The sequence below is a fragment of the Phycodurus eques genome, chromosome 22 (assembly GCF_024500275.1).
Source record: "Phycodurus eques isolate BA_2022a chromosome 22, UOR_Pequ_1.1, whole genome shotgun sequence".
Classification (NCBI taxonomy): Eukaryota; Metazoa; Chordata; class Actinopteri; order Syngnathiformes; family Syngnathidae; genus Phycodurus; species Phycodurus eques.
This window is the reverse complement of record NC_084546.1, coordinates 10,749,279-10,775,053: the sequence shown is the minus strand read 5'-3', so window position 1 is coordinate 10,775,053 and position 25,775 is coordinate 10,749,279. Positions and strand designations below refer to the sequence as shown.

The window sequence follows — 25,775 nt, the reverse complement described above, 5'->3', positions numbered from 1 at the left end:
CGGGCACTCCGGTTTCCTCCCACATCCCAAAAACATGCATGAATTGACAACTCTAAATTTCCCGTCGGTGTGAATGTGAGTGCGAATGGTTGTTTGTTTGGATGTGCCCTGCGATTGGCTGGCAACCAGTTCGGGGTGTACCCCACCTCCTGCCCGATGATAGCTGGGATAGGCTGCAGCATACCCACCACCCTAGTGAGGAGAAGCGGCTCAGAAAATGGATGGATGGATGGATGTTTTAAAAAGGATATGACACAAATCCTATTAATTCCTACTATGCTAGCTTTCTGTTTGCAGATATTGTTTGTACTGACCTATTGGGAGCTGCACACACCTCTCACCGCACTGTCTCAATTGTAAAACAAAACACTGTCTGTGCAGTTCATGAATGGATACCCTTTACAGAGGCAAAACAATATATACATTTTATGCTACTTTAAGATTACTACCACAGACAGTTAGTGAAGTATAACAATAAATGAGTTATTTTTTTGTTACAAAATACGTACCCTCTCCACCTGTTAGCTTTAGACAGCACAGGTTTTGTGCAGTGTAATTGCGATGTTGTGCCCCATCTCAAATTGACGAATGTGTTCATAATCCTCGTGGGTAATATCCTCACTCGTCAGTCCAGACACGGGCTTGCTTGTCCTTACCGGAAGCTCGACAGCGCTTAGCGAGCCATTACCTCCCTAAGTACAGTAACCTGCACATATTTTGCTATGCAGTAAAGCATAATTACTCTCTGGACCCTCTTCTATGTCGAACGAACTTCTATTGGCTGCTGGCACACAAATCATGTCACTTCCGGTGGACGATCCAAAATTGATGCGCGCTATGTCTAAAATGTTGCCGTAAAAGTGAAATCAATCAATATAGAAGTTTGTTTGTCAGTTCTTATACACTTTGCCCAGATGAAGTAACTAATTACTACCCATGACACTATGAGAACAATCTCCTTGAATGCTTTAAAAAATACTGTGGAAATTCTTTCCATGATTTTATTTTTAAAGTTCTTTAAAGATGTTTGGTTTTTTTTCTTTTCTTCACGTCACGTATTTTCTTAATTTCCCACATTTTCTCTACATTTAAACTGTCTCTTTTTCTCATGGAGGACACCTAACCCCACCTATTTGTACTTACACATTAATAAAAACTACATTCTGGATGACACAACATCGCATCTGCCCAGACGGTTCGTTTCAACTACCCCGTTTGAAACTGGAGCCCCCCGACAAGCCTGTCTTACTCCCGATTGTGAAGGTGCTATTGAAGACTCCAACTGATCCAAGCTTGTCGAACAAAGAGAACTTTATTGGCAAACAAGCAATATACAATATCTACAAACAACTGCGGCAAAGCAATTGGGAACAGATTCTCATTTGCAAGGCTGACGTGGGAGCAGAAACAACAGTAAAACAAAGCCAAATAAAAGCAAATACAAATACATAGATGAGAAACTGTACAGTGTGATATATTACATAATATATTACATTACAAAACGCAGTTTTCCATCTTACCGACAGAGTCAGTTTCCTCACAGTTCATTTCAAGCAATCATTTGCTTGTTTGATATGCACATCACAAAAACATTGGACAAAGCAGATGAAATGCTGAAAAGTGTTTAAGCAGGAGTGCTCATTGTAAACACTGGTTCACAAGAAGACGTTATGAGGGTACATATAGAATGTAGATTTAAAATCAGAGCCACATTCATAAGTTTCAAGATTAAACATCATGCTGATGTGAATATTCTCTTTCATCAGGTCCAGGGCTTGAGATGAACACGTTGCTCACCAGCCACTGTGGCAAGTGGTTTCCCAGAGTTACGAGCTACTCAGCATTTCACAAGACCCAATTTTGTGTTGGATAAATAGGTTTAATATGATTCAAGCGAGATTAAAGCACTAGCAATACAACCTTTCTAGATGTAAATGATGTAAATAATATAATTAAATATAGCTTAAGTACTAGATCTACAACCCTTTTAGATGTTAATGACCCCTGTGCACACTTAAAACAAGACTACATAAATGTTGAACTCTACAGGTCATTATTAAATTTTCCACTCAGATAAGGTGTGTAAGGTTGTGCTCCTTTTATATGAAATTAAGCCTTTAATAAACTTCTTTCCTTTTTTTTCTTTTGGCCTCAGCCATATAAAACAGGAACTCCTCAGACCTGTTTGTGTTTCCTTAAGTAGTTTCCACTTTTACTTACTTTCAACATGCCTCCCAGGTGATCTACTTTTAAAGAACCACCACACATATCAGACTTGTGAGTCTTTTTTCAAATAGAAAATTGAATACTGTAGGATAGAAAAATAAACAACCTGCATTTTAGCATGACACTTTAGCTGGGCCATGTTTGTCCAATAAGTTGATTCGTCCACAGCAAGACAAAAATTCAGCTTTTCCCAGGTCTTGTGCAAGCTTTCCTGAAACATCGTTTGCATTTAGTTCCACTCTGCAAAGAGTTGTTGTGTCAGAGAGAGCAATTTTTTTAATAGCTTGAGTAACAAGCTGCTTTGTTTTGTTGTCAACAATCACTCCATCAATGACTGTACATGGTTAGATTCCATGATACACGCGGGGATGCTGTCGCGGCTCTATCTTGCTCTGCACAAAAAGCGACCAATTACCACCTGACTCCGTTTGGACGTTAATTCCACGAGCGAAGAAATTTGAGACAAGTCGTGCAGTGGTGCCGCTTCACACTACTGTATATTCCTTCATCACATCAATGTTCTCATTGCACAGTAAACACACTGCTTTAATGCTTGTTGGACATGGCAGACAAAATAAATACTTGTCAGCCCACTGGGTCTCGAATTGCCGGTTTTTCAAGATCCACTTTGCATTTATGCGGCTTTGAGAGAGACATTTTGAAGCCCGTCTTGTTTACAAACGTTTGTAGTGCTGTCGTCTGTTCATGCTTAGTGTGTTTCCTGATGTTTGGATTTTAGTGTGGGTCAGTATAGATCCTTTGTGGACATGCACAAGCAGCAATTTACGGCTAGTCCACTTGGACAAACTTGTCATCATATGCACTTTTGTATTGCCATTTTTTTTAATGATCACCGTTACACCAAAGTAAAATATGAAAGTCTGGCAGCTCATCTCAAATTTCAAATGGGCCAGTAGTTAAATGGGCCTGGTTTATTATATCAGACGCCGTTTGCTAGAAACTACAATTAAATTTACATACTGTGTACAACATTCAACCTGGCAGAGTGGCTAGTAGGAGTGGCAATGTGTTGTCCAGATGTGATCAGGTCAATTCATTCTCAGGACATTGAATCGATCGAAACTGTACTATTTTGGTTGTCTTTGCAGACATTGCACATGATCGAGCTAGAGCTGTCCGATCGAGCCTTGGTGCAAGAATTCATGAAGCCTGCTCAGATTAAAGGCAAAATCTTCCTTGAGCATTGCTTTTTCTCACCAACACACTTGTGTCTTTTAAACCTATCCTCCCAAGAAAATCTTTGACCACATACTGAGGAGGAAAAAGGTTTGTCTCCCCCCAGCATGTATTCTTGTGTGATTTTTTTTTTCAGGATCCCTTCTCAGAGAATCTTTAATTACGAACTGAGCAGACACATTGTTTTTACCCAGTGTGTGTTCTTGTGTGCGTTGTCAAATGTATTCTTTGAGCAAATGTTTGACCACAAACTGAACAGGAAAAAGCTTTCTGACCTCTGTGTGTTCTTGTGTGATATTTTAGGGTTCCCTTCCGAGAGAATCGTTGATTACAAACTGAGCAGGAAAAAGGTTTCTCTCCTGTGTGGGTTCTTGTGTGTGTTGTTAAATGACTGCGATGAGCAAATCTTCGACCACAAACTGAGCAGGCAAAAGGTTTCTCGCCCGTGTGTGTTCTTGTGTGAACTTTTAAGGTTCCATTCTCAGAGAAGCTTTGCCCACAAACTGAGCAGGCAAAAGGTTTCTCTCCAGTGTGGGTTCTTGTGTGTGTTGATAAATAACTGCTTTGAGCGAATCTTCGACCGCAAACGGAGCAGGAAAACGGTTTCTCCCCAGGGTGTATTTTTGTATGTTTTATCAACTTGGTTACTTGAGAAAATGTTTGACCACAAACTAAGCAGGAAAAAGTCTTCTTACCTGTGTGTGTTCTTGTGTGATATTTTAGGGTTCCCTTCCGAGAGAACCGCTGACTGCAAATTGAGCAGGCAAACGGTTTCTCTCCAGTGTGGGTTCGTGTGTGCGTTGTTAAATGGCTGCTATGAGCGAATCTTTGACTGCAAACTGAGCAGGCAAAAGGTTTCTCTCCAGTGTGTGTTCTTGTGTGAATTTTTAAGGTTCCATTCGCGGAGAATCTTTGACCACACACTGAGCAGGCAAAAGGTTTTTCTCCAGTGTGGGTTCTTGTGTGAGTTGTTAAATGACTACTATGAGAAAATCTTCGACCGCAAACTGAGCAAGCAAAAGGTTTCTCACCAGTGTGTGTTCTTGTATGAGTTGTCAAATGATGTCTTTGAGAAAATTTCTGACCACAAACTGTGCAGGAAAAAGGTTTCTCCCCAGTGTGTGTTTTTGTATGTGCTGTCAAATTCTTTCTTTGAGCAAATTTTTTACCACAAACTGAGCAGACAAAAGGTTTCTCACCTGTGTGTGTTCTTGTGTGACCTTTTAAGGTTCCCTTCCTCGAGAATCTTTGACTGCACATTGAGCAGTCAAAACATTTTTCTCCAGTTTGCTTTCTCATGTGTTGTTTCAAATGTGAGCGTTTGTTGTCAGAGTGACCTTCAAACTGTTCCTCATCATCATCAGTGTGAGGAGTGTGTGACGTCATATCGTCACTATCTGATGGTGGACCAAAGAGGTCGTCGGCTTGAGATACTCCACAGTGGTCTCCATCATCTTCTGTTGTCATGTCTTGACTTGAGCCGCTTGGAGGCTCCGGTCCTCTGCTCTCCTCATTTTGACCTTCATCTTCGCTCTTCAAAGGGACACCAGTCGATGGAAACTTGATGATTTCCTCCCGCTCTTCTTCTTTACTGTGGAAGAATGCTTTCTCATCTTTAATGTGAGGGCGCGCCAGCTCTTCTTCCTCTTTTATATGATGAACCTCTTCGTCCTCCTCTTCCTCCTTGATGTAAGGGGACTCTGGTTTCAGCTGCTCAGGATGAAGATCTTCCTTGATGTCTGCAAGACACAGAAAGACAAACACACATGGGCCAAATCTCATTTATTTGCAACCGTTCTCCTTCATCCTGTTTACATGTTGGCGCCTCCTACCAGAAATCCCATCGAGGGGACGAGAACAGAGGTGCTAGGCGCAAAGAGGGAAAAATAGTTGTAGAAATGAGAACTCTGTGTTATTTCAGGGCCGGGGCAACTAAAGATGACGTCACGTGACTTCATCTTCCTCCATCCATTTTCTTTATCGCTTATCCTCATTAGGGTCACGGGCGTGCTGGAGCCTACCCCAGCTATCTTCATGTGCCATGCGGTGTACACCCTGAACCGGTTGCCAGCCAATTGCAGGGCACATATAAACGGGCAACCATTCCCACTCACATTCACACCTATGGGCAATTTAATCTTCAATCAACCGACCACGCATGATTTTGGGATGTGGGAGGAAACCGGAGTGCCCAGAGAAAACCCACCCAGGCACAGGAGAGAACATGCAAACTCCACACAGGCAGGGCCGGTCCTCAGAATTGTGAGGCAGATGTGCTAACCAGTTGTCCACCGTGCCGGCTTTCATCATCCTCATAGTTCATTAATATTATTGTGTTTCTCTCATATATACACACAATATTTGATTACTGTAATTTTATGTATTTATTTTTCTATATATAGTTAGTGCTCGTCGGTTCGATCAATATTTAATTCATGCTTGATACGGAAAAAAGGGGATCATCGACTTTAGGCGAACATAACAACCACTACAGTACAGAAACTGTTGCTCTCGTGCTGTCTGTAAGCAGGACCAGCAAACCGCCTCGCGAGCTGGCATTGCCGATGCGTTCAGGTGCATTGACGCGTGCTCGACACGAGGTGAATGCAGTACAAGGGACTGCTCGTTAGTATCTAGGGGATGCACTAACGCAACATTCCCACCGGAACGCCCCCTCACTGAGGTGCCACTCGGGCTGAGTGGCAAAACATGGCTGCGTTCAACACATTCTTTAGTAGTTGGTTAGGAAATTGAAAAACTTGACCCATCACTTCTAAATTTAAGTTTCAAAGGGGAAGTAAATACCAAGAGATAAAAAAAAGTCTGTCTACTGTTCTATGAGAGAAGAAATTACTTTTTTTCCCCCCATTATTTATATATATTATATATTTCATTATGTTATTTGTATGTCTGATTGCTGAAATGCAAAACAAACATTTCTGCTAAGAATGCTGCAGTCAAATAGTAAATTTGACAGTAATCAAAGAATAGTAAACCAAATGATCTTTCTGCTGCTAACGAACCGATATGAAACTCTGAGGAATTCTGATTTTGATGTGCCTGTTATTCATTTTTATACAAACCTTTTTTTTTTTTTTTTTTTTTTTTTTTTTTTACAAACAATTTTTTTCCTGAAATACATTTCAATCCTGAAGAGTTCAGTTACCGTTTTTTATTTTTTAAATAAAGTCTTCACTGAATGATACCTAAAAGATTAAGCTTAAACCGGCAATGACATAAGTGTGTAAATGTTGCAGTGATATTTTCTGAAGTGTTCCTGAGCGCATGTGGTGATATCCTTTCCACATTGATGTCGGTTTTTGATGCAGCGCCGCCTGAGGGATCGAAGGTCACGGGCATTCAATGTTGCTTTTTGGCCTTGCCGCTTACACGCACTGATTTCTCCAGATTCTCTGAACCTTTTGATGACATCATGGACCGTAGATGATGAAATCCCTAAATTCCTTGCAATTGTACGTTGAGGAACATTGTCCTTAAACTGTTCGACTAATTTCTCACGCACTTGTTCAAAGAAGTGAACTTCGCCCCATCTTTGCTTGTGAATGACTGAGCAATCGCTCCAAAACAATTAGAATATCATGGAAAAGTTAATTTATTTCCATAATTCCGTTCAAAAAGTTAAACTTTCATAGATTATAGATTCAAGGCCCACAATTTAAACAATTTCATGTATTAATTTGTTTATTTTTTACATAATTTGGGTTTCCGGCTCATAAAATCCACGAAATCGGGCATTCAAAAAAAATTTAATACTGTGAAGAACTCACAGAAGAACACATTTTGCACATTTTACAACTGAGTGTCACACACTCATCACCTCCTAAACTCAAAGCACCTGCACAGGTTTCACCAGGTGTCATTAAATTGCTTCAGTTGGGTTCAATATGGGGAGGACTGCATGCAGACCATCATTGATACCCTCCATAGGATGGAGAAGCCACAAGTTCATAGCTAAAGAGGCGGGCTGTTCACAGAGTGCTGTGTCCAAGTATATCAATGGAAAGACAAAATCTGGCAGGAGAAGATGCACCAGCAAAAGTGGATTAGCAGACTATCAAATAGAGAAGAGTCAAGAATCTCGCAAGAGTGGAATGAGGTGGGAGTCACAGCTTCCAAAACCACAACATTCAGACGCATCCGGGAGATGGGCTACAACTGTCGGGTTCCTCGGGTCAAGCCACTTCTGAGCCTGAGCCAACGGAGGAAGCGTCCCAACTGGGCCAAGGAAAAGAAGGACTGGACTGTTGGCCAGTCCTCCAAAGTCCTGTTTTTTGATGAAAGTAAAGGTTCAAGGGTTTGAAGGAAGACTGGTGAAGAACAGAACCTAAGCTGCTTGAGGTCCAGTGTGAAATATCCACAGTGAGTCATGATTTGGGGTGCAATGTCCAGTGCAGGTGTTGGTAAACTGCTTTCTTAAATCCAAGGTCACCCCAACAGTCTACCAGAATGTTTTAGAGGACTTCATGATTCCTTCTGCTGAAGCCCAAATTATGATAAATGAACAAATAAATACTTGAAATTATTTAAATTGTGGGCCCTGAATGTATGTAAGATTAACGTTTTGAATGGAATTTTGGAAATAAATAAACTTTTCCATGATATTAAAATTTTGGGGAAAAGTCTGTTTAACTTAAAATACACCTGTATATTTACACTTGTGATTGTGTAGGTGCTCATTAAGGTGAAGACATGTACTTATGTACAGTATGTCTAGTGATACAAATGTGTACTATGTAACTGTTTTGGAGAATGTGTGAAAAAATAATAAAAAATTGACACAGTACATTGCATTGTACAAATACTACTCAAAGATATCGCTGGCAAAACATTTTTTTAAACCTAAGCATGTGTGCAAAAAAAAAAAAAAGTATATATAAAACATTGCTGATATAAAATATTTAATATACTATCCATTAATAGACTTAATTTTAGCTGTCCCTCCTCTTGGCTGAAATATGTGATACCTTTTTGATTAATATCCGGTTTTCGGACCGTCCTGTGGTGGCTGCGTATTTTATTTTCTCTATAGACATACACACTTGTTACCTTGCTTTTTATAGCTTTTCAATCACTTATTCCGGTGTTTGCGTTGTGAAATTTAACTGCGCCGGTTTAGCATGGCTGAGCCGTATCGTCCTGTTAATTACTCCTCGTCCTCCATTCATGATCAGGTCAGAATTGTAGCTTATTGGCCGCCATGGAGGCGATGATTAATAACATTTCGCAGGGGAATTCTATTTTGTGGATTGTGCTTCTTGTACAAATGTTTTCTCTTGCATGATATTCATAAGTCCTGTATCTACTATTGTTGCTAAAACAATAATAAGCATATTTTGATAAAGTCAGGAAAATTGAAGGACTGAAATAAAAATGTCAACAGAAAAAGGTTTCCCAGTTGCCTTAGCACATTTCGCAGATCCAAATTGAAATTTGCAAAACAGTAAGTGCATTTCTCATAACAATTTGTACAACTAGTATAAATAACACCATGAAATACTTGCAAAAGTCAGTCTCTTGCTCAAAATCATTAGTTCACCCCTCAAAAGTAAATGTGTCAATTAACATGTCAGTGCCATCATAGTGGCAAGTCTTTGTCTCATTCATTGTCGACGGATCAAATTGCTTAAGTCATGTTGTCAATATAACCATGCACTCTAAAGGGATGTTCTTAAGCATGTAAACTGCATCTTAAATTCCGATGCCAATTATTTTAAATTGTATTTTACACTGAGTGAATGTGAAAGACTGATGACAAGAGGTTTGACAAGGTTCACATTCACACTTTTCCTGCTTGCATTGTAATTTGTTGAGGGACCATGTCCATGCAATACATGAAGGGAAAGACAGCGATGAGTTTGTGACCTCAAGCTGAAGCACACTTGGGTTCTGCAGAAGGATATAACGATTCAAAGCACACCAGCAAGTCAAGCTGTACGGATGAGAGTAGAATACATTTTTAAAAAATATTTAAAAATTATTTTTCAGTGGCCGAGTCTAAGTCCCGACTTAAATCCAACTGAAATGCAGTGGCATGACCTTAAAAGGCCTGTTCGTGCTCAAAAACCCTCCATTTTTTGCTGAATTCAAATAATTCTGCAAGGAAGAGTGGGCCAAAATATCTCCACAGAGATGTGGAAAAACTCATTTCCAGTTATAGAATGGAATGGAAATGTATGGAAATACGCTTGACATATTATGACAACTTGTGCAACCATTTTACATGTCAAGACTTGAATGATCAACTAATGCCTTAATGTTGTTGTTGTGGGGAGTGAGACTATAGAACATTTTTGATCAACACGACAGACAATCGATAATGTAGGTAACTGTACATAATCAGTTGTATGGATGTACCAAAGCATTTGCAATTTGTAAAAAAAAAAAAAAAAATAAGAATAATTCAAATGAAAAACTGCTTTCAGGATGAGAACAAGTGACACAATTATATGAAAATTCAACAAGTACTTTTGAGTATTTAAATTCTGCTCTGAGAAATGGACCAAAGCAACTGAGGAAAAAAAACATAATATTGTTGTACTATACAGTATGGAATGTCACACAGTGCTCGTAAATAAACGCAGGAGTAATATTAAAATTAGAATGTATTTTCTAAACGAGTGAGAGAGAAGTGAACCCACCCACTCTGCAGAGGACAATTCGAGGGTGCAGATTGAACACAGCGTCCAGTAGTTGACCTTGTGGCTCCTTCTCCTCTTTTGGGCCACAAAGTTCCTCCTCGTACTCTGGTGTCCTCCTTCCACCCATTTTCACACGACAATCGCAACACTTTTCGCTCTACGTTGGAGGGATGAGAAAGGCAAGTGAAAAAAAATCGGACGTGAAATAATTAGATCAAGATTAAGATTTGGACATTGTGGGTTAAACAGTACATTAGTAGAAGAAGAAGAAGGAAAAAATGGGGAGGGGGAGTACATTGGTTTACATTGCAAAGTCAAAAGGAGGAAACAGTAGAATGTGTAATTATGCATTGTAAGAAATACGAGACAGGAAGAAGACAACTAATTTGCGACCTCAGGAGACGAGATTTTGTTGAAACATTATTCTACAAGAGCAGATATGAAATAAGTGTTACAGGATATTATTTTCAGTATCTCAGATAAACAGAGTCGATAGAGAGAATCTGTTTGTTGTTAAAAAAAAAATCCACATTTAACCGTGAGTATTAGGTATTCTGGTCCACACTCCTGACTAGTCGGTGCCGGAAAAAGAACACTTTACGTTCACAATTGATCTCTGTTTTGCCAAGTGTTCATCCCAAACGCGTCTCTTTGTTACCATGCTAAGCTAAACTAGGCCGAGACGCTTCGACGTGAACCGAGACGACTTCAACCCGACACGAAGATAGAACGAATGATGTTTTAGGCTCGTAAGGTAGTAATGGACTTACCGTGACGAGGATTCGGCACGTTCACTACAAATTCAGGACATTTTGTAGTGCAGCACATGGAAGCGCGTGTGGTTGCCACTGAGACGAGTGTCGTCCATAGATATGAAGACTAGATACGCCAGTTCGCTGTAGCAGCCCTGCTAACTAACGTGCCTACTGGCGGCCATGTTGGAAAGGTCTTCGTTCCCATAGAAGGCAATACATGACACTGAGATGATTTAGGTCAGGTCTTTGATTATGCCACTCCAAAGTCTTACATTTTGTTTTTCTTCAGCCATTATGAGGTGGACTTACTGGTGTCTTTTGGATCATTGTCCACCTGCAGAATCCAAGTTTGTTTCAGCTAGAGGTCATAAACATTCTCCTTCAGGATTTTTTTGGTAAACAGCAGAATTCATGGCTCAAAGCGAGTCTTCCAGGTCTTGAAGCATCAAAACAGCCCCAGAACATCACACGACAGGCGCCATAGTTTACTGTTGCTATGTATGGGGAGACATATGTCTCAAAATTATTTCCTTTTGTGTTTTTCAGTTCCACAAATACTGTATATCCGCAATTGACACGTGTTTTTACAATCCACAAATAATATCCGCGATTGACACGTTTTTGTTCTTTTTAATCCACAAATATATCTGCGATTCACATGTCTGTTTTTCAAATCCACAAATTATTTGCACGTGTTATTCAAATTCACAAATAGAGCTGCAATTTACACGTATTTTGGGGGCTGCCGGTTGTGCACCTTGTTCAGCCATGGTCAGTTTCAGCAGGGTCGGACCATAGACTGTGGGATTCCTACAAAAATGACTTGCAGTCAAGTCATCAACAGAGACAGCAACATTGCCGCCTATCGGATGGAGGGAGGGCTTTCCCACAGGTGTGAATCTTCTCAAGTTGAAAACTGCGCTACGTTTGTCGAAAAAAATAAAAGCGCGTGCCCGCTGATCCAGAAGTGCACCAACAATTCACAAGCAGAATTTAATATTTACAAATGATAAGTCATGATAAATGCACAAACAACATTAAAAAAACAACATGTAAATCACAGATGTATTTGTGGATTTGAAAAACACGTGCAAATAATTGGTGGATTTGAAAAATGTGTGGATCGTGGATATATTTGTGGATTTGAAAAAAAAAAACGTGAATCGTGGATATATTTGTTGATCTGAAAAAAAACATGCAAATAATTTGTGGATTTGAAAAACATGAATCGTGGATATCAGAATCATCTTTATTCGCCAAGTATGTCCAAAAAACACACAAGAAATTTGTCTCCGGTAGTTGGAGCCGCCCTAGTACGACAACAGTCAATTGACAGAGAAAACTTTTGTGACATAAAGACATTGACAAAAAGAAAAAACAGTCACTGAGCAGTAAAGGGTTGCTATTTGTCTGGTAATGGCGGTAAAAAAAAAAAAAAAAAAAAATTGACAATTGTGCAAAACATGCAGAGTCCTCTAGCACTTAGAGCAGTTCGAATTACTAATATTGCAATAGTCCGGTGCAATGACCATTGTGCAAAGGGCGCCGAGACTTCAAGGAGTGTATGCGGTTTAAAGTGACGAGTAGTGCGATCATCTGGGACAATGTCGGTGGTGCAAATGTTACAGATACTCCTCAATCCGTGTGCAAATGGAGCAGATGCTACTCTGGCATGAGTGGCCAGTATCGGTCGACAACAGATATGCAAATAGTGCAGCGTGGCAAGACAACTACAGTGAGTGCACGAGTAATATATAATTGGCCCGACAGAAATGTGACAATAAACTCAAGTCACAAAAATGCCAGCATTTTGTAATGGAATTGTAGGTTAGGTGTTAAAGAAGTTTATTGCAAGAGGGAAGAAGCTTTTGGAATGTCTGCTAGTTCGAGTTTGCATTGATCGGTAGCGCCTACCTGAGGGAAGGAGCTGGAAGAGGCGGTGACGTGGAGGGTACGAGAGGATTTTGCACGCTCTTGTCTGAGTTCTGGCAGCGTGCAAGTCCTCAAGGGTGGGTAGAGGGGTACCGACAATCCTTTAAGTAGTTTTGATTGACCGTTGCAGTCGGAGTTTGTCCTTTTTTGTAGCAGCACCAAACCAGACTGTGACGGAAGAACACAGGACTGATTCGATGACCGCTGTGTAGAACTGTCTCAGCAGCTCCGGTGGCAGGCCGCGCTTTCTCAGAAGCCGCAGGAAGTACGTCCTCTGCTGGGCCTTTTTGAGGACGGAGATTATGTTGGTCGCCCACTTCAGGTCCTGTTAAAACGTGAATCGCGGCTATATCTGTGGATCTGAAAAACACGTGCAACTAATTTGTGGATTTGAAAAACACATGCGAATAATTTATGGATTTGAAAATCTGTGAATCGCGGCTGTATTTGTGGATTTGAAAAAAAGTGAATCGCGGATATATTTGTGGATCTAAAAAACACATGCAAATAATTTGTGGATTTGAAAAACGTGACTCACGGATATATTTGTGGATTTGAAAAAAAAACATGAATCGCGGATATATTTGTGGATTTGAAAAAAATGTGAATCGCGGATATATTTGTAGATCTGAAAAATGTGCAAATAATTTCTGGATTTGAAAAACGTGACTCACGGATATATTTGTGGATTTGAAAAAAAAACATGAATCGCGGATATATTTGTGGATCTGAAAAACATGTGCAAATAATTTGTGTATTTGAAAAACGTGTGAATCGCAGCTATATTTGTTGATCTGCAAAAAGCGTGCAAATAATTTTAAGACATATCTCTCCCCATAGGTATGATGTTCTTTTTCTGAAATGCGGTGTTACTTTTACGCCAGATGTAATGGGACACACACCTACCAAAAAGTTCAACTTTTGTCTCATCAGACCAGAGTATTTTCCCAAAAGTATTGGGGATCATCAAGATGTCTTCTGGCAAAAATGAGAAGAGCTTGAGTGTTTTTCCTCAGCAGTGATTTTTGTCTTGGAACTCTGCCACGCCTTCTCTTTCTTATGGTGGAGTCATGAACACTAACATTAACTGAGGCAAGTGAGGCCTGCAGTTCTTTGGATGTTGTTGTGGGGTTTGTGAACTCTTGGATGAGTTGTTGCTGCGCTCAAGGTGTAATTTTGCTCGGTCGGCCACTCCTGGGACGGTTTACCATTGTTCTTTGCTTTCGCTATTTGTGGATAACAACTGTCACTGTGGTTCTCTGGAGTCCCAAAGCTTTAGAAAACTTTTCCACACGTGTGTGTGTGCGTGTGTGTAGGCTCTAGCACGCCCGCGACCCTAGTGGGGATAAACAGAAGGGAAAATGAAGGAATATATATATATATGTATATATATATATATATATATATATATATATATACATACACACAGTGGGTATGGAAAGTATTCAGACCCCCTTAAAATTTTCACTTTGTTATATTGTAGCCATTTTCTAAAATCATTTAAGTTAATTTTTTCCCTCATTAATGTACACACAGCACCCCGTACTGACAGAAAATTTTTTTCATTGTTTGTTTGTTTGTTTTAGTCAGCCACCAACTGTGCAAGTTCTCCCATTTAGGGTGCTTCTACTAAATCCTGAGCAAAGGGTCTGAATACCTACGGCTGTGTGAAATGTCAGTTTTTCTTTTCCAATAAATATGCAAAAATGTAAAAAATTCCAACCCCTCCCTGGCCACGCCTACATTTAAATATGCAAATTATATTTAAATAAACCCTGCACCTGAGATCCCGATGTCTGCATGATCAGGAAAATAAGCAAGGTAATGAAGAAAAATATTTGTTCTGAATGTGAAGTTGCTCAATGAAGTGGAGGTGCGCAAGAAAATCCACTTTTAGCACGCTGTTAACAAGCGAAAGAGGTGTGAATGGGACAGCGTGTGTGCGGCTGTCAATGCTGTGAGGTCAGAACATTGCACACATGCTGAACCAAAAAAAGAAGTGGTCAGACATTAAGGTGGATGTGAAGCGGAGGACAGCTGCCCACCGCCAAAGTGTGGACAAAACAGGCGGAAGAACCAGCGCCGAGGGCCTTACCCCGTTCGAGGAGAGAATCGCTGCGATCATGGGTGACATTGCTCTCTCAGGGGTGGTGGGAGCACATGTGACTGACTTTGATCGAAGTGTCGCCAAAGCACCAAAAGCTGCAGAAACGTGCGTACGCCAGCCATACAGTTGGCGTGTGGCACGGCACATTTCCACGCTCATTTCACCCTTGATACATCTGAACTTTGCTGTGAAAACGCCACATTTTTGTGCGTATGCACCTTTTGTACATGACCCTCTTCTTCCTGACCAGACTGATCTGTCCATCTGTCCCCTCAGATATTGGTGAACTTCAACCGCTGCACCACTGAGAGCATCCTCACCAACTGCATCTCCGCTTCCCTACGATCTCGACTGGTCATAATAACGTGATCCAAGACGGTCCTTCCTGAGAGCCCACCGGCTCAGGGGAAGAGCGGATGGAGACCGTCCAAGAGCCAAAGTCAGCGCTACCTTGACTTGCCAGTGCCCCAGCTTAGTAGTATTTCCACTTAGCCCTTGTCACTTTTTTTTTTGCTTGAAGTTGCAAGTGTTTTGTTTTTAGAGGGCTTCCAATGTTAAAGGCAGTTACATTTTTTTCAATGATGAAAATGGATTTGATATATAAACTGAGTCACTTACTGTTTCAAGAGTTGTATTTTATTATGGATCACATTTACACTTTACCACCAAAAGTCAAAGTTTCTTTAGTCTAGTTCAATCAATCTTCACTTACCTGATATTGACATCACTAAAACGCCAAGAACGCATGCATTGCTTGAAGGGTGTATGGCTCTTAATGGTCCATATTTTACTAAGAAGTTTATTTTATGTATTTTTTGCTCAACAAAATTAAACTAACCCTGCAAACCTCATGTAAGAACCCAAGAAAGGTGGTTTTCATGTCCCAAAACTGTCAACAATCACCAAAATGTATGCTTTATATATATATATATATATATATACACACACACACATATACACTCATGGCAGCTTCAACCTCTGAAAACAATCAGCCCAATATTTTAGATTTAATGGATCAGATAAGATCAGCCGCAGTTTCTGAACATAAAGCGACGTAACGCGTTGGGCAGGGAGAGCCTCGTCATGGGTCACCCGATGTTCTGACAGCCAGCCCAAGTCCTTCACACAATTCCACCTATAGAAACGCCTTTGTGATCTACAAGAACTCTACTGGGACAGCTTCAAGACATGTTTGGGGCTCACAATTCAAAAGTGAGCTGACAAATGAGGAAATGAATCTCCAAGAATTCATGTGGGACGACGGTGGCTGTCTTCTTTCCTAAAGGAGGTATTCCAACGGTCAATTTATTTTTATTTTTTTAAACAAGCCTTGAAACATATTTTACTTTCACAATTTTAACTTATTGTCAAGAAAACAACACCCAGACTTTCAATATGGGCAAAAATTACACCACAGAGAGCAGTGAGGAAAGGTAACCGGCTCCTGATCGCTACGTGTAACAGGCTGACTGTCCAAAAGGTGGGAGGGGCCAAAATCTGGCTGAAATATTTCATCAAAAAACGAGCCTATCATCACAACTGAAGCTATTTTGGAAGGCTTCTTTTCTGCAAACAACATTTGTAAGTCCAGAACTACAGAATAAGTGCCTATGGTCTCATCAGTAACTAGTTCCGTTCAAGTATTTTGGCACCAGTGCTAAATCTCAACACTTCCCCACAGGAGCTTTTTCAAAAATATACGGACAAGAAGAAGATGGATAAAATAGAAGATGGGACACTGAGTACACGAATGTATTGTTGTAAGTCAGTAAGATAGTAATTAGTTTTGATAGACAACATTTACATTTTCATTGGAAGCTTATTGATCACTGCTATTCTCACTAACACACTTTTTTGTGTCTTATCCCTTACGAGAGAATCTTTGACTACAAACTGAGCAGGAAAAGGGTTTCTCTTCTGTGTGCGTTCTTTTGTGTATTTTTAAGTGTTGCTTTTGAGTGAATCTTTAACTGCAAACCGAGCAGGAAAAAAGTTTCTCACTAACGTGCTTTCTTGTGTGTATTTTTAATTGTTCCTTATATTAGACTATTTCATCCCAGTCTGAGCAGGAATAAGGTTTCTCTCCAGTGTGCATTCTTCTGTGTATTTTTAAGTCTCCCTTCTGAGAGAATCTTTGGCCACAATCCAAGCACGAAAAAGGTTTCTTTCCAATGTGCGTTGTTGTGTGTATTTTTAGATGTCCCTTCAGAGTGAATCTTTCACTGCAAACTGAGCAGGAAAAAGGTTTCTCACCAGTGTGGGTTCTGGTGTGGATTTTTAAATGTCGCTTCTGAGCAAATCTTTTACAACAAACTGAGCAGGAAAAAGGTTTCTCACCAGTGTGGGTTCTTATATGGCTTTTAAGGTGTCCATTTTGGGAGAACCTTCGACCACAAACTGAGCAGGCATAAGGTTTCTCACCAGTGTGGATTCTTGTGTGACTTTTTAATTGTCCCCGATCAGAGTATCTTTGACCACAAACTGAGCAGCAAAAAGGTTTCTCTCCAGTGTGAGTTCTCGTGTGTCTTTTTAAATGTCCCTGCTGTATGAATCTTTTACTGCAAACTGAGCAGGAAAAAGGTTTCTCACCAGTGTGCATTCTTGTGTGTCTTTTTAAATATCGCTTCTGAGTGAATCTCTTACTACAAACTGAGCAAGAAAAAGGTTTCTCACCAGTGTGTGTTATCATGTGGTGTTTCAAAGTCTTCTTACAAGCAAATGTTTTCCCACACTGAGAACATTTCCATCGTCTGTTGTCAGTGCGACATGTCATATCACCTTCAGACTGTTTATCATCATCATCAATGTGAGGAGAGTGTGACGTTGTGTCGTCACTATCTGATAATGGAGCGAAGAGGCCGTCTGCTTGTGATCCTCCACAGTGGTCTCCATCACCTTCTGTTGTCATGTGTTGACTTGAGCTGCTGTTGCTGCTTGGAGGCTCCGCCCCTCTTCTGCTCTCCTCACTTTGTCCTTCATTTTCTCTCTTCAAAGCGTTATCAGTCAATAGAAACTTGGTGATTACCTCCTCCTCTTCCTGTTTGATGTGAGGGCGCTCTTCTTCCTCCTCTTTTTTAATGGAAACGGGCTCCAATACCTCTTCCTCTTTGATATGGGGGACCTCTTCGTTCTCCACTTCCTCTTTAATGCGAGTGGGCTCTGGCTCCTGCTTTTCAGGATGAAGATCCTCACTGATGTCTGCAGGACAAGAATACAAACACACATGCTTTGGTCAAGTCAATTTTCATGTTGTGACTTTAATGTTGTGTATTATGGTTTATAGTTAAGGTTATTATGAGAGCCAGATGAGTTTGATATATTTGAAATAATAAAATTGGGTAAGGTCAACAACAACAATAAAATGTGAAAAAGTGTGAGTATAACAATGGTCATACAGTGGACCGCTGCATACTCCTGGTTTGGCATTTGTAATTTTTTGGGTAATGTTTTTCTGGCAGCTGCCAAGTTTCTGTTACGTGGCAAGAAATATTCAGTTTTTAAATATATTTTCATGCCAAAATAATGTATACAATATAACTTGGCGGCATGGTGACCGACTGGTAGTGATGGGCAAATGATACCGAGGCTTTGGAGCTTGTGTCGCTCTTCTTGAAGCGTAGCGATTCAAAATGCTGTGTCGGAGCTTGTTTCAAAACACCAGTGTCACGTGACCAATGATCGGTGTTTCGCTTCGCACTTCATCCCTTCAAAATGTTTTGAAGATTTTCATTGGCTTATAGTCTTCCCATCTGTGTCATTGGCTCATGGGGTTTCAACGCATTTTGAGCCAGTGACAACTTGACACATGAGTGGTTTGGCGCCATACTAGCCATGTAAGATGCATCATTATGCTTCACAATGGAGTTGTGAGGAGATAGAGATTTGGAGAGAGTATTTGGCAAGTTTCATGGAGAGTACCACCAATAAGTGACGATCTAAATAGACTTTATTTAGACTCAGATCGGCCTGATCGGTATCAGCTGATAATTAGCATTTAGCATTTTACGCTCATGGGCTTTAATGTCATAATTCGCGGAGCCGATCAATGACTTCATTGATCGTCTCCACAGAAGACTTATACTCCACGTCGCTGTCATGTACAGTATATTTGAATCCAAAGCTAGTTCATTTTTTAGCCTTGTTGCGTGTCTTTATACATAGTACTGTAAAGATCTGATCAGCAACCAAACATGTCGGAGTGTGGGACAGACAACATGCAATGCCTGGATCAGACTACAAGAGTTTACTACGTTATGCAGCCAAGCAAGCTAGTGCTACCACTCACGGTTGTACGAAAACATGCCAGCGTTCTGTCGAATCATGCTCTAAAGCTTCGGTAAACATAGTTTGTGTGCATGAATAAATGTTGACGACGACGACGACAATGTGCCAGTCACAATACACAATCCTCTTGGTTGACGTAAAGGTGCGTTGTCGATGTTATGTCAAACTCCACGAAAGACACCCCCCCCCCCAACAAAAACAACAACAAAATCAAACATGCTATACTTTTCATTTTGCCGTCGTAGGACTATCGTAGGGCCAAATCGTTGGTCGTGGATTATGTCACACTACAAGACGTTTTGCCGTTCCTGACAAAATATGTTGGGCCGATCTAGGAAATCGGCTGCGATAGCTAATCGGGCCAATATCGGGGATAAACTGAGCAGATGAAACCAAAGGAAATGACATCACTTTGTCCTAATACAGTTGGGGCGGGAACTCACGGGAGAAAGTATAGGCTCCCAGCCCTGTGACGCAACGGGTTTGTGTTTTAATCCCGCCCACAAAATCAGGAAAATTCAAACGGTGAAAAAGTATCTTAAGGTACAGTAGGTACGGAAAGTATTCAGACCCCCTTAAATTATTCATTATTTGTTAAATTGCACCTATTTGCTAAAATCATTCAATATTGACAGAAAAAAAGTAGATTTTTTTGCAGATTTATTAAAAAAGAAAAACAAATATCACACAGCCATAAGTATTAACACCCTTTGCTGGGACACTTATATTTAACTTGGTTATTGTCCTTGAAATGGTTCTACAACTTCATTGGAGTCCAGCTATGTTTGATTACACTGATTGGACTTGATTTGGAAAGTCACACACTTGTCGATAAGACCTTACAGCTCACAGTGCATGTCAGAGCAAATGGGAATCATGAGGTCAAAGGAACCGCCTGAGGAGCTCAGAGACAGAATTGTGGCAAGGCAGATCTGGTCAAGGTTACAAAAAAATATATATATTCTGCTGCACATAATGTTTCTAAGAACACACTCCATAATCTTTAAATGGAAGACATTTGGGACGACCAGAACGCTTCCTAGAGCTCGCCGTCCAGCCAAACTGAGCAATCGGGCAAGAAGAGCCTTGGTGAGAGAGGTAAAGACTCCAAGATGTTGAGAAATAAGATTCTCTGGTCTGAAGAGACTGAAATTTTATATATTATGGCATAAAAATGCAGTGTTGCTCTAACTGCATTAAGATCAGAATCAGAATCATCTTTATTTGCCAAGTATGTCCAAAACACACAAAGAATTTGTCTCCGGTAGTTGGAGCCGCTCTAGTACAACAGACAGTCAATTTACAGAACACTTTGGAGACATAAAGACATTGTACTACAATGCACATTCCACAAGGCAATAAACCCCCACACCTCCAGGCACTGACCACATCCTTAAAAGGTCATGAAATGTGATACCACCTCCTCAAGCATAATAAAAAGGGCACAGGGGAGGCTGATGTTAGAAGATTACAGCTCGCTGAGAAAGCGACTGCTTCTCCTTTGGCCACAAAAGATAAGTCCTGACTCAGGTTGTGTTTTGTCTCTCGTCATGCTAAATTGAGAATATCTGTAGGTTTACAGATTAACCCTGACAGAGACCAAGATAGAACTTTTTGGACTTAATTGTAAGCGGTATATGAGTGGAAAAAAAACAGCCACTGCTCATCACCTGTCCAGTGAACAGTGAAATATTGTGGTAGCAGCATCATGCTACGGGGGGGTGTTGGAAGCATGCAGTGTTTCAAAAAAGCAGCCTTTGCTGTGTGCGAGTCGCTCTCGCCCGCTGGCACACACAAACACGGGGACATGGACAAGTCACATCTCATGGTGTACCCAGATGACCAGTGTCAGCTTCCAACAGCCACTCCACATTAACGTGTACATTTAATTGGGGTTGCTGCTCATATTTACATGTTTCTCCAATGATTTTAGAGGAATGATACGAGGAGACAATCAGCCAGCTATCTGTTTCATGCTCACTTGTCTTAAATGAAATAGAACGTGAAGGAGGGTGGGGGATTATCCTTCACGTTTTGCTCTTTATGTCTCGAAACTGTTGGTATAATGATGTTTGTTTAAAAGCTTTAAAACGGACCCCGCTACAGTGTCAAAGGCGTTGTTGTTGCATTTGTTTCTCTTCTATGCAGACCTTATTTCATGCATAATGTACTGCACTACAGGCTAGCTAAAAACACTTAAGACAAACTAGTGGAGTGCTTTCAAAGAAAACTTCAGGAGTTGGGGGCATCGCAAAAGTGCTGTTAATTAATGAGCTTCACAAATGTAACTTGTTTAAAAAGCATAAATAATGTAATTGAATTCTGCCTTTATATTTTAGAGTCAGATTTCTGTAATTTCACCAGTATCACCAGTTTAGCGTGTTTAAAATAGGTATAGCCTACCTGTAATTCAAGTGAATTCTGCCTTTTATTTAAGTATTTTGTCTGTTTTATTTTAGTATTTGATTCAAGAAGTCTGCCTTCTTATTTACTTCATAAAAAGTGTGCCTTTTTATTTCATATTTGTCATGGTCGTACATGTTTCATATATATCAACTGTTTTCAACAGTGCATAAAGGCTTTTGTATTGCTGGGCTATTTGTTTTTGGGATGGGGGGGGGGTGTAAATTTGAGTTGCTAAAGAATGTCAAAAATGTGGGTTACGACTTGATGACTAAGTTAAATTTTGGGTCCAGAGGCAAAGCCAGTTGGGAACCACTGAGTAGCTGAAAGTTTGAATATCAAACTTACATCTTCTGGGATCTAGTTCCCCTGACATTTTTTTAGGCTTGAAGTGGGGTTTTGTTGACATTGTGCAATTGTAAGTGATGCTAAATGTAACAAAACTGGCCTATTTTTTTTTTCCATAGGGTCTGTTGAGACATGAAAAGACAGGGGGACAAGACAATAACTTCTTTTTAAAGAGAAGCAAGTCAGGTAACGGTAAGGTGGACAGAGAGAGTGTGAGTGGGTAATTGTGTGAGAGTGGATAACTGAGTGAGCGGGTTTCTCTGTGACTATTGAAAAATTGTTGCAAGTGTTGAAGTTGTGTTTTTTGTGTACATTGTGTTGTAAACATTGTTAATAAACTTTCATTTATGCGCACAAACCTCATCTTCTGTGTGCTTAGTATGTACATTGCAACATATAGAGACTCGGATTGCAATTCATTGGTCGAGAAACAAATTCATTGTCATAGTCTGGGACCACCTGAAATAGTCTTGGCCACCCCAAGGATAAATGCCTTGCTCAGCCACTGGCGGATGGGAGCATTATTCTCGTTTAGTACCCAAAAAAATTCATCAACGCTTCGTTTGGCCGTCACTGTGGCATAATAGTGATGAAGATTCCAATAAAGAAGAAACACGGGAATATTTAACAATACATTAGCAACTCGTCTGATCACTGCTTAATTCACTTAATACCGACGTACAAGCAAGAACTTAAATGTGCGAAGCCTACAGTGAAAACAGTCAAAAAAGTGGACCAATGAAGCAAAGATGGAACTTCAAAGCTGTTTAGACTGCACAGACTGGAGTGTCTTTGAAAATTCAGCTGGCAGCCTGGATGAATATACGGACACTGTCACATCCTATATCAGTTTCTGTGAAGAGGTTTGTGTACCAACAAAATCATTTCGGACATTCAACAACAACAAGCCGTGGTTCACTGCTAAACTTAAGCAGCTTCGCCAAGCTAAGGAAGATGCATATCAGAGCGGGGACAGGGCCCTGTATAATCGAGCTAGAAACCAGCTTACTAAAGAAATTAACATTGCAAAGAGGATCTATGCAGCAAAGTTGGAAAAACAGTTTAGCGCGAACGACTCGAAATCAGTCTGGCGTGCATTCCAATCGCTGACTAATTACAAGCGACGATCCCCCCAAGCTGAGAACAATAGCACACTAGCCAACGACTTGAATACCTTCTATTGCAGATTTGAAAAGGACAGTTTCACTCCACACACCCACCCGGCCGCACCCGCGACCACAACCACACCTCTGACTTCTGCGTTAACCATCCATGAACAGGATGTGAGACGCATCTTCAAACAACAGAAGATTAACAAAGCAACAGGACCGGACCATGTGTCCCCATCCTGCCTCAAAGTCTGCGCGGACCAGCTCGCTCCAGTCTTCACTCAGATCTTTAACAGATCTTTGGAAATGTGCGAAGTTCCATCCTGCTTCAAACGCTCCACCATCATTCCAGTCCCCAAGAAACCTGCAATCTCTAGTCTGTATGACTACAGGCCTGTCGCTTTGACATCTGTGGTCATGAAGTCCTTTGAACGTCTCGTGCTGGACCACCTCAAGAGTGTCACAGGTCCCCTGCTGGACCCCCTGCAGTTTGCCTACCAAGCGAACAGGTCTGCGGATGATGCAGTCAACATGGGACTGCACTTCATCCTAGAACACCTCGACAGTGCAGGGACCTACGCGAGGATCCTGTTCGTGGACTTCAGCTCAGCGTTCAACACCATCATCCCTGAACTCCTTTCAACCAAGCTTCTCCAGCTCAGCGTCTCACCTGCCATCTGCCAGTGGATTTACAGCTTTCTGACGGGCAGGACACAGCAGGTCAGGCTGGGGGAGGCCACCTCATCCACACGCAGCATCAGCACTGGGGCGCCCCAAGGTTGTGTCCTCTCTCCGCTGCTCTTCTCTCTCTACACGAACGACTGCACCTCAGCGAACCCGACTGTCAAGCTCCTGAAGTTTGCAGATGACACCACTGTCATCGGCCTCATCAAGGACGGTGACGAGTCTGCATATCGACAGGAAGCGGAGCGGCTGGAGCTGTGGTGCGGGCGACACAACCTGGAGCTGAACACGCTCAAGACGGTACAGATGATCGTGGACTTCAGGAGGCATCCTTCGCCACAGCTGCCCCTCACGTTGTCCAGCTGCCTTGTGTCAACCGTCGAGACCTTCAAGTTCCTGGGAATTACAATCTCTCAGGACCTGAAGTGGGCGAACAACATCAACTCCGTCCTCAAAAAGGCCCAGCGGAGGATGTACTTCCTGCGGCTTCTGAGAAAGCACGTCCTGCCACCGGAGCTGCTGAGACAGTTCTACACAGCGGTCATCGAATCGGTCCTGTGTTCTTCCATCACAGTCTGGTTTGGTGCTGCTACAAAAAAGGACAAACTCCGACTGCAACGGACAATCAAAACTGCTGAAAGGATTGTCGGTACCCCCCTACCCACCATTGAGGACTTGCACGCTGCCAGAACTAAGACAAGGGCGTGCAAAATCCTCTCGGACCGTCTGCACCCCGGTCACCAGCTCTTCCAGCTCCTTCCCTCAGGTAGGCGCTACCGATCAACGCAAACTAGAACTAGTAGACATTCCAACAGCTTCTTCCCTCTTGCGATCAACTTCTTAAACACCTAACCTATAATTCCATTACAACAAGCTGGCAATTTTTTGACTTGAGTTCGTTGTCACATTTCTGTGGGGCCAATTATGTATTACTTGTGCACTCACTGTAGTTGTCTCGCCATGCTGCACTATTTGCATATACTGGCCACTCATGCCAGAGTAGCATCTGCTCCATTTGCACACTGATTGAGGAGTATCTGTAACATTTGCACAACCGACATTGTCCCAGATGATCGCACTACTCGTCACTTTAAACCGCATACACTCCTTGAAGTCTCAGCGCCCTTTGCACAATGGTCATTGCACCGGACTATTGCAATATTAGTCGTTCGAACTGCTCTAAGTGCTAGAGGACTCTGCATCTTTTTGCACAATTGTTTTTTGTCAATGTCTTTATGTCCCCAAAGTGTTCTGTAAATTGACTGTTTGTTGTACTAGAGCGGCTCCAACTACCGGAGACAAATTCCTTGTGTGTTTTGGACATACTTGGCAAATAAAGATGATTCTGATTCAACAAGTGAGAGTAAGACGAGTCCAAACCTGCTCTGTGTAACACATCACGAGGCTGCTTGCGAACAGCGTCCACAAGTTGACGATGTCGCTCGTTCTCTTCATTCTTTTCAAAATGTTCCTTCTTGTACTTTGCTGTCGTCCTTGCACACATTTTCACACGATAGCCACAACACTTTGCGATGTGTTCCGAACAAACGCGTCTCTTTGTTCGCGGCTAGCGAGCTAAGCTAGCAAGGCCGAGAAAGCTTCAACTTGCACCACCGACGCGAATTTATCCAGACAAGAAGATTTAAATGATAATTTAGTGTTGGGTCTATAATTTTAAGGGCAGAATACCGCATAACTCGCATTTTTCGCAGAAGAAAAACGAGACTACGCTAGCTCTTACTGGACCATCGTTTACTTTGACCGGAACAATTCCTTTATTTAGCGAACATTTCCTGTCGTCTCCTTCAACGTAAGAGCGCCCATGACACCACCAAAATAAAACATTTTCATAGACCAACATTTAGTCCCTGGAAGTAGTGATGGGCGAACTGTGTGGAGGTTTCAATCCGTTACTACTAACTTGGAAATAATTAACTAATGGAGCGCGTTCGATGACTCAAACAAAAAGTGCGCGGAAGTTGCTGGCAACGAATGAAGTAGATGGTAAAAGACACAAGACAAAAACTAAATAATGGACCTGCGGGTGTGAGAAAGACGAACTCGGCCAATT

General features: G+C 41.3%; 2 protein-coding genes across 4 annotated transcripts; both read right to left on the bottom strand.

Moving 5' to 3' along the window:
- Positions 1-1,293: 1,293 nt before the first annotated feature.
- On the bottom strand, positions 1,294-10,942 carry LOC133397319 (gastrula zinc finger protein XlCGF57.1-like). Of its 2 annotated transcripts, none has more exons than XM_061668048.1 (3): positions 10,853-10,942; positions 10,083-10,237; positions 1,294-5,162 (listed from the first exon to the last, which is right to left on the bottom strand). In XM_061668048.1, the coding sequence occupies exons 2-3, from the start codon at positions 10,207-10,209 to the stop codon at positions 3,610-3,612; spliced, it is 1,680 nt and encodes a 559-aa protein (XP_061524032.1). In that variant the 5' UTR covers positions 10,210-10,237; positions 10,853-10,942; the 3' UTR covers positions 1,294-3,609. The 2 variants fall into 2 exon arrangements, with proteins under 2 accessions (XP_061524032.1, XP_061524031.1); XM_061668047.1 differs by having other exon boundaries at positions 10,087-10,239; positions 10,853-10,936.
- A 3,128-nt stretch (positions 10,943-14,070) lies between these two features.
- On the bottom strand, positions 14,071-25,469 carry LOC133397330 (zinc finger protein OZF-like). Of its 2 annotated transcripts, XM_061668073.1 has the most exons (3): positions 25,085-25,469; positions 17,550-18,074; positions 14,071-14,105 (listed from the first exon to the last, which is right to left on the bottom strand). In XM_061668073.1, exons 1-3 carry the CDS (start codon positions 25,206-25,208, stop codon positions 14,089-14,091), a joined length of 666 nt encoding a protein of 221 aa, XP_061524057.1. In that variant the 5' UTR covers positions 25,209-25,469; the 3' UTR covers positions 14,071-14,088. The 2 variants fall into 2 exon arrangements, with proteins under 2 accessions (XP_061524057.1, XP_061524055.1); XM_061668071.1 differs by lacking the exon at positions 14,071-14,105 and having other exon boundaries at positions 15,502-18,074.
- Between the last annotated feature and the right edge of the window lie 306 nt (positions 25,470-25,775).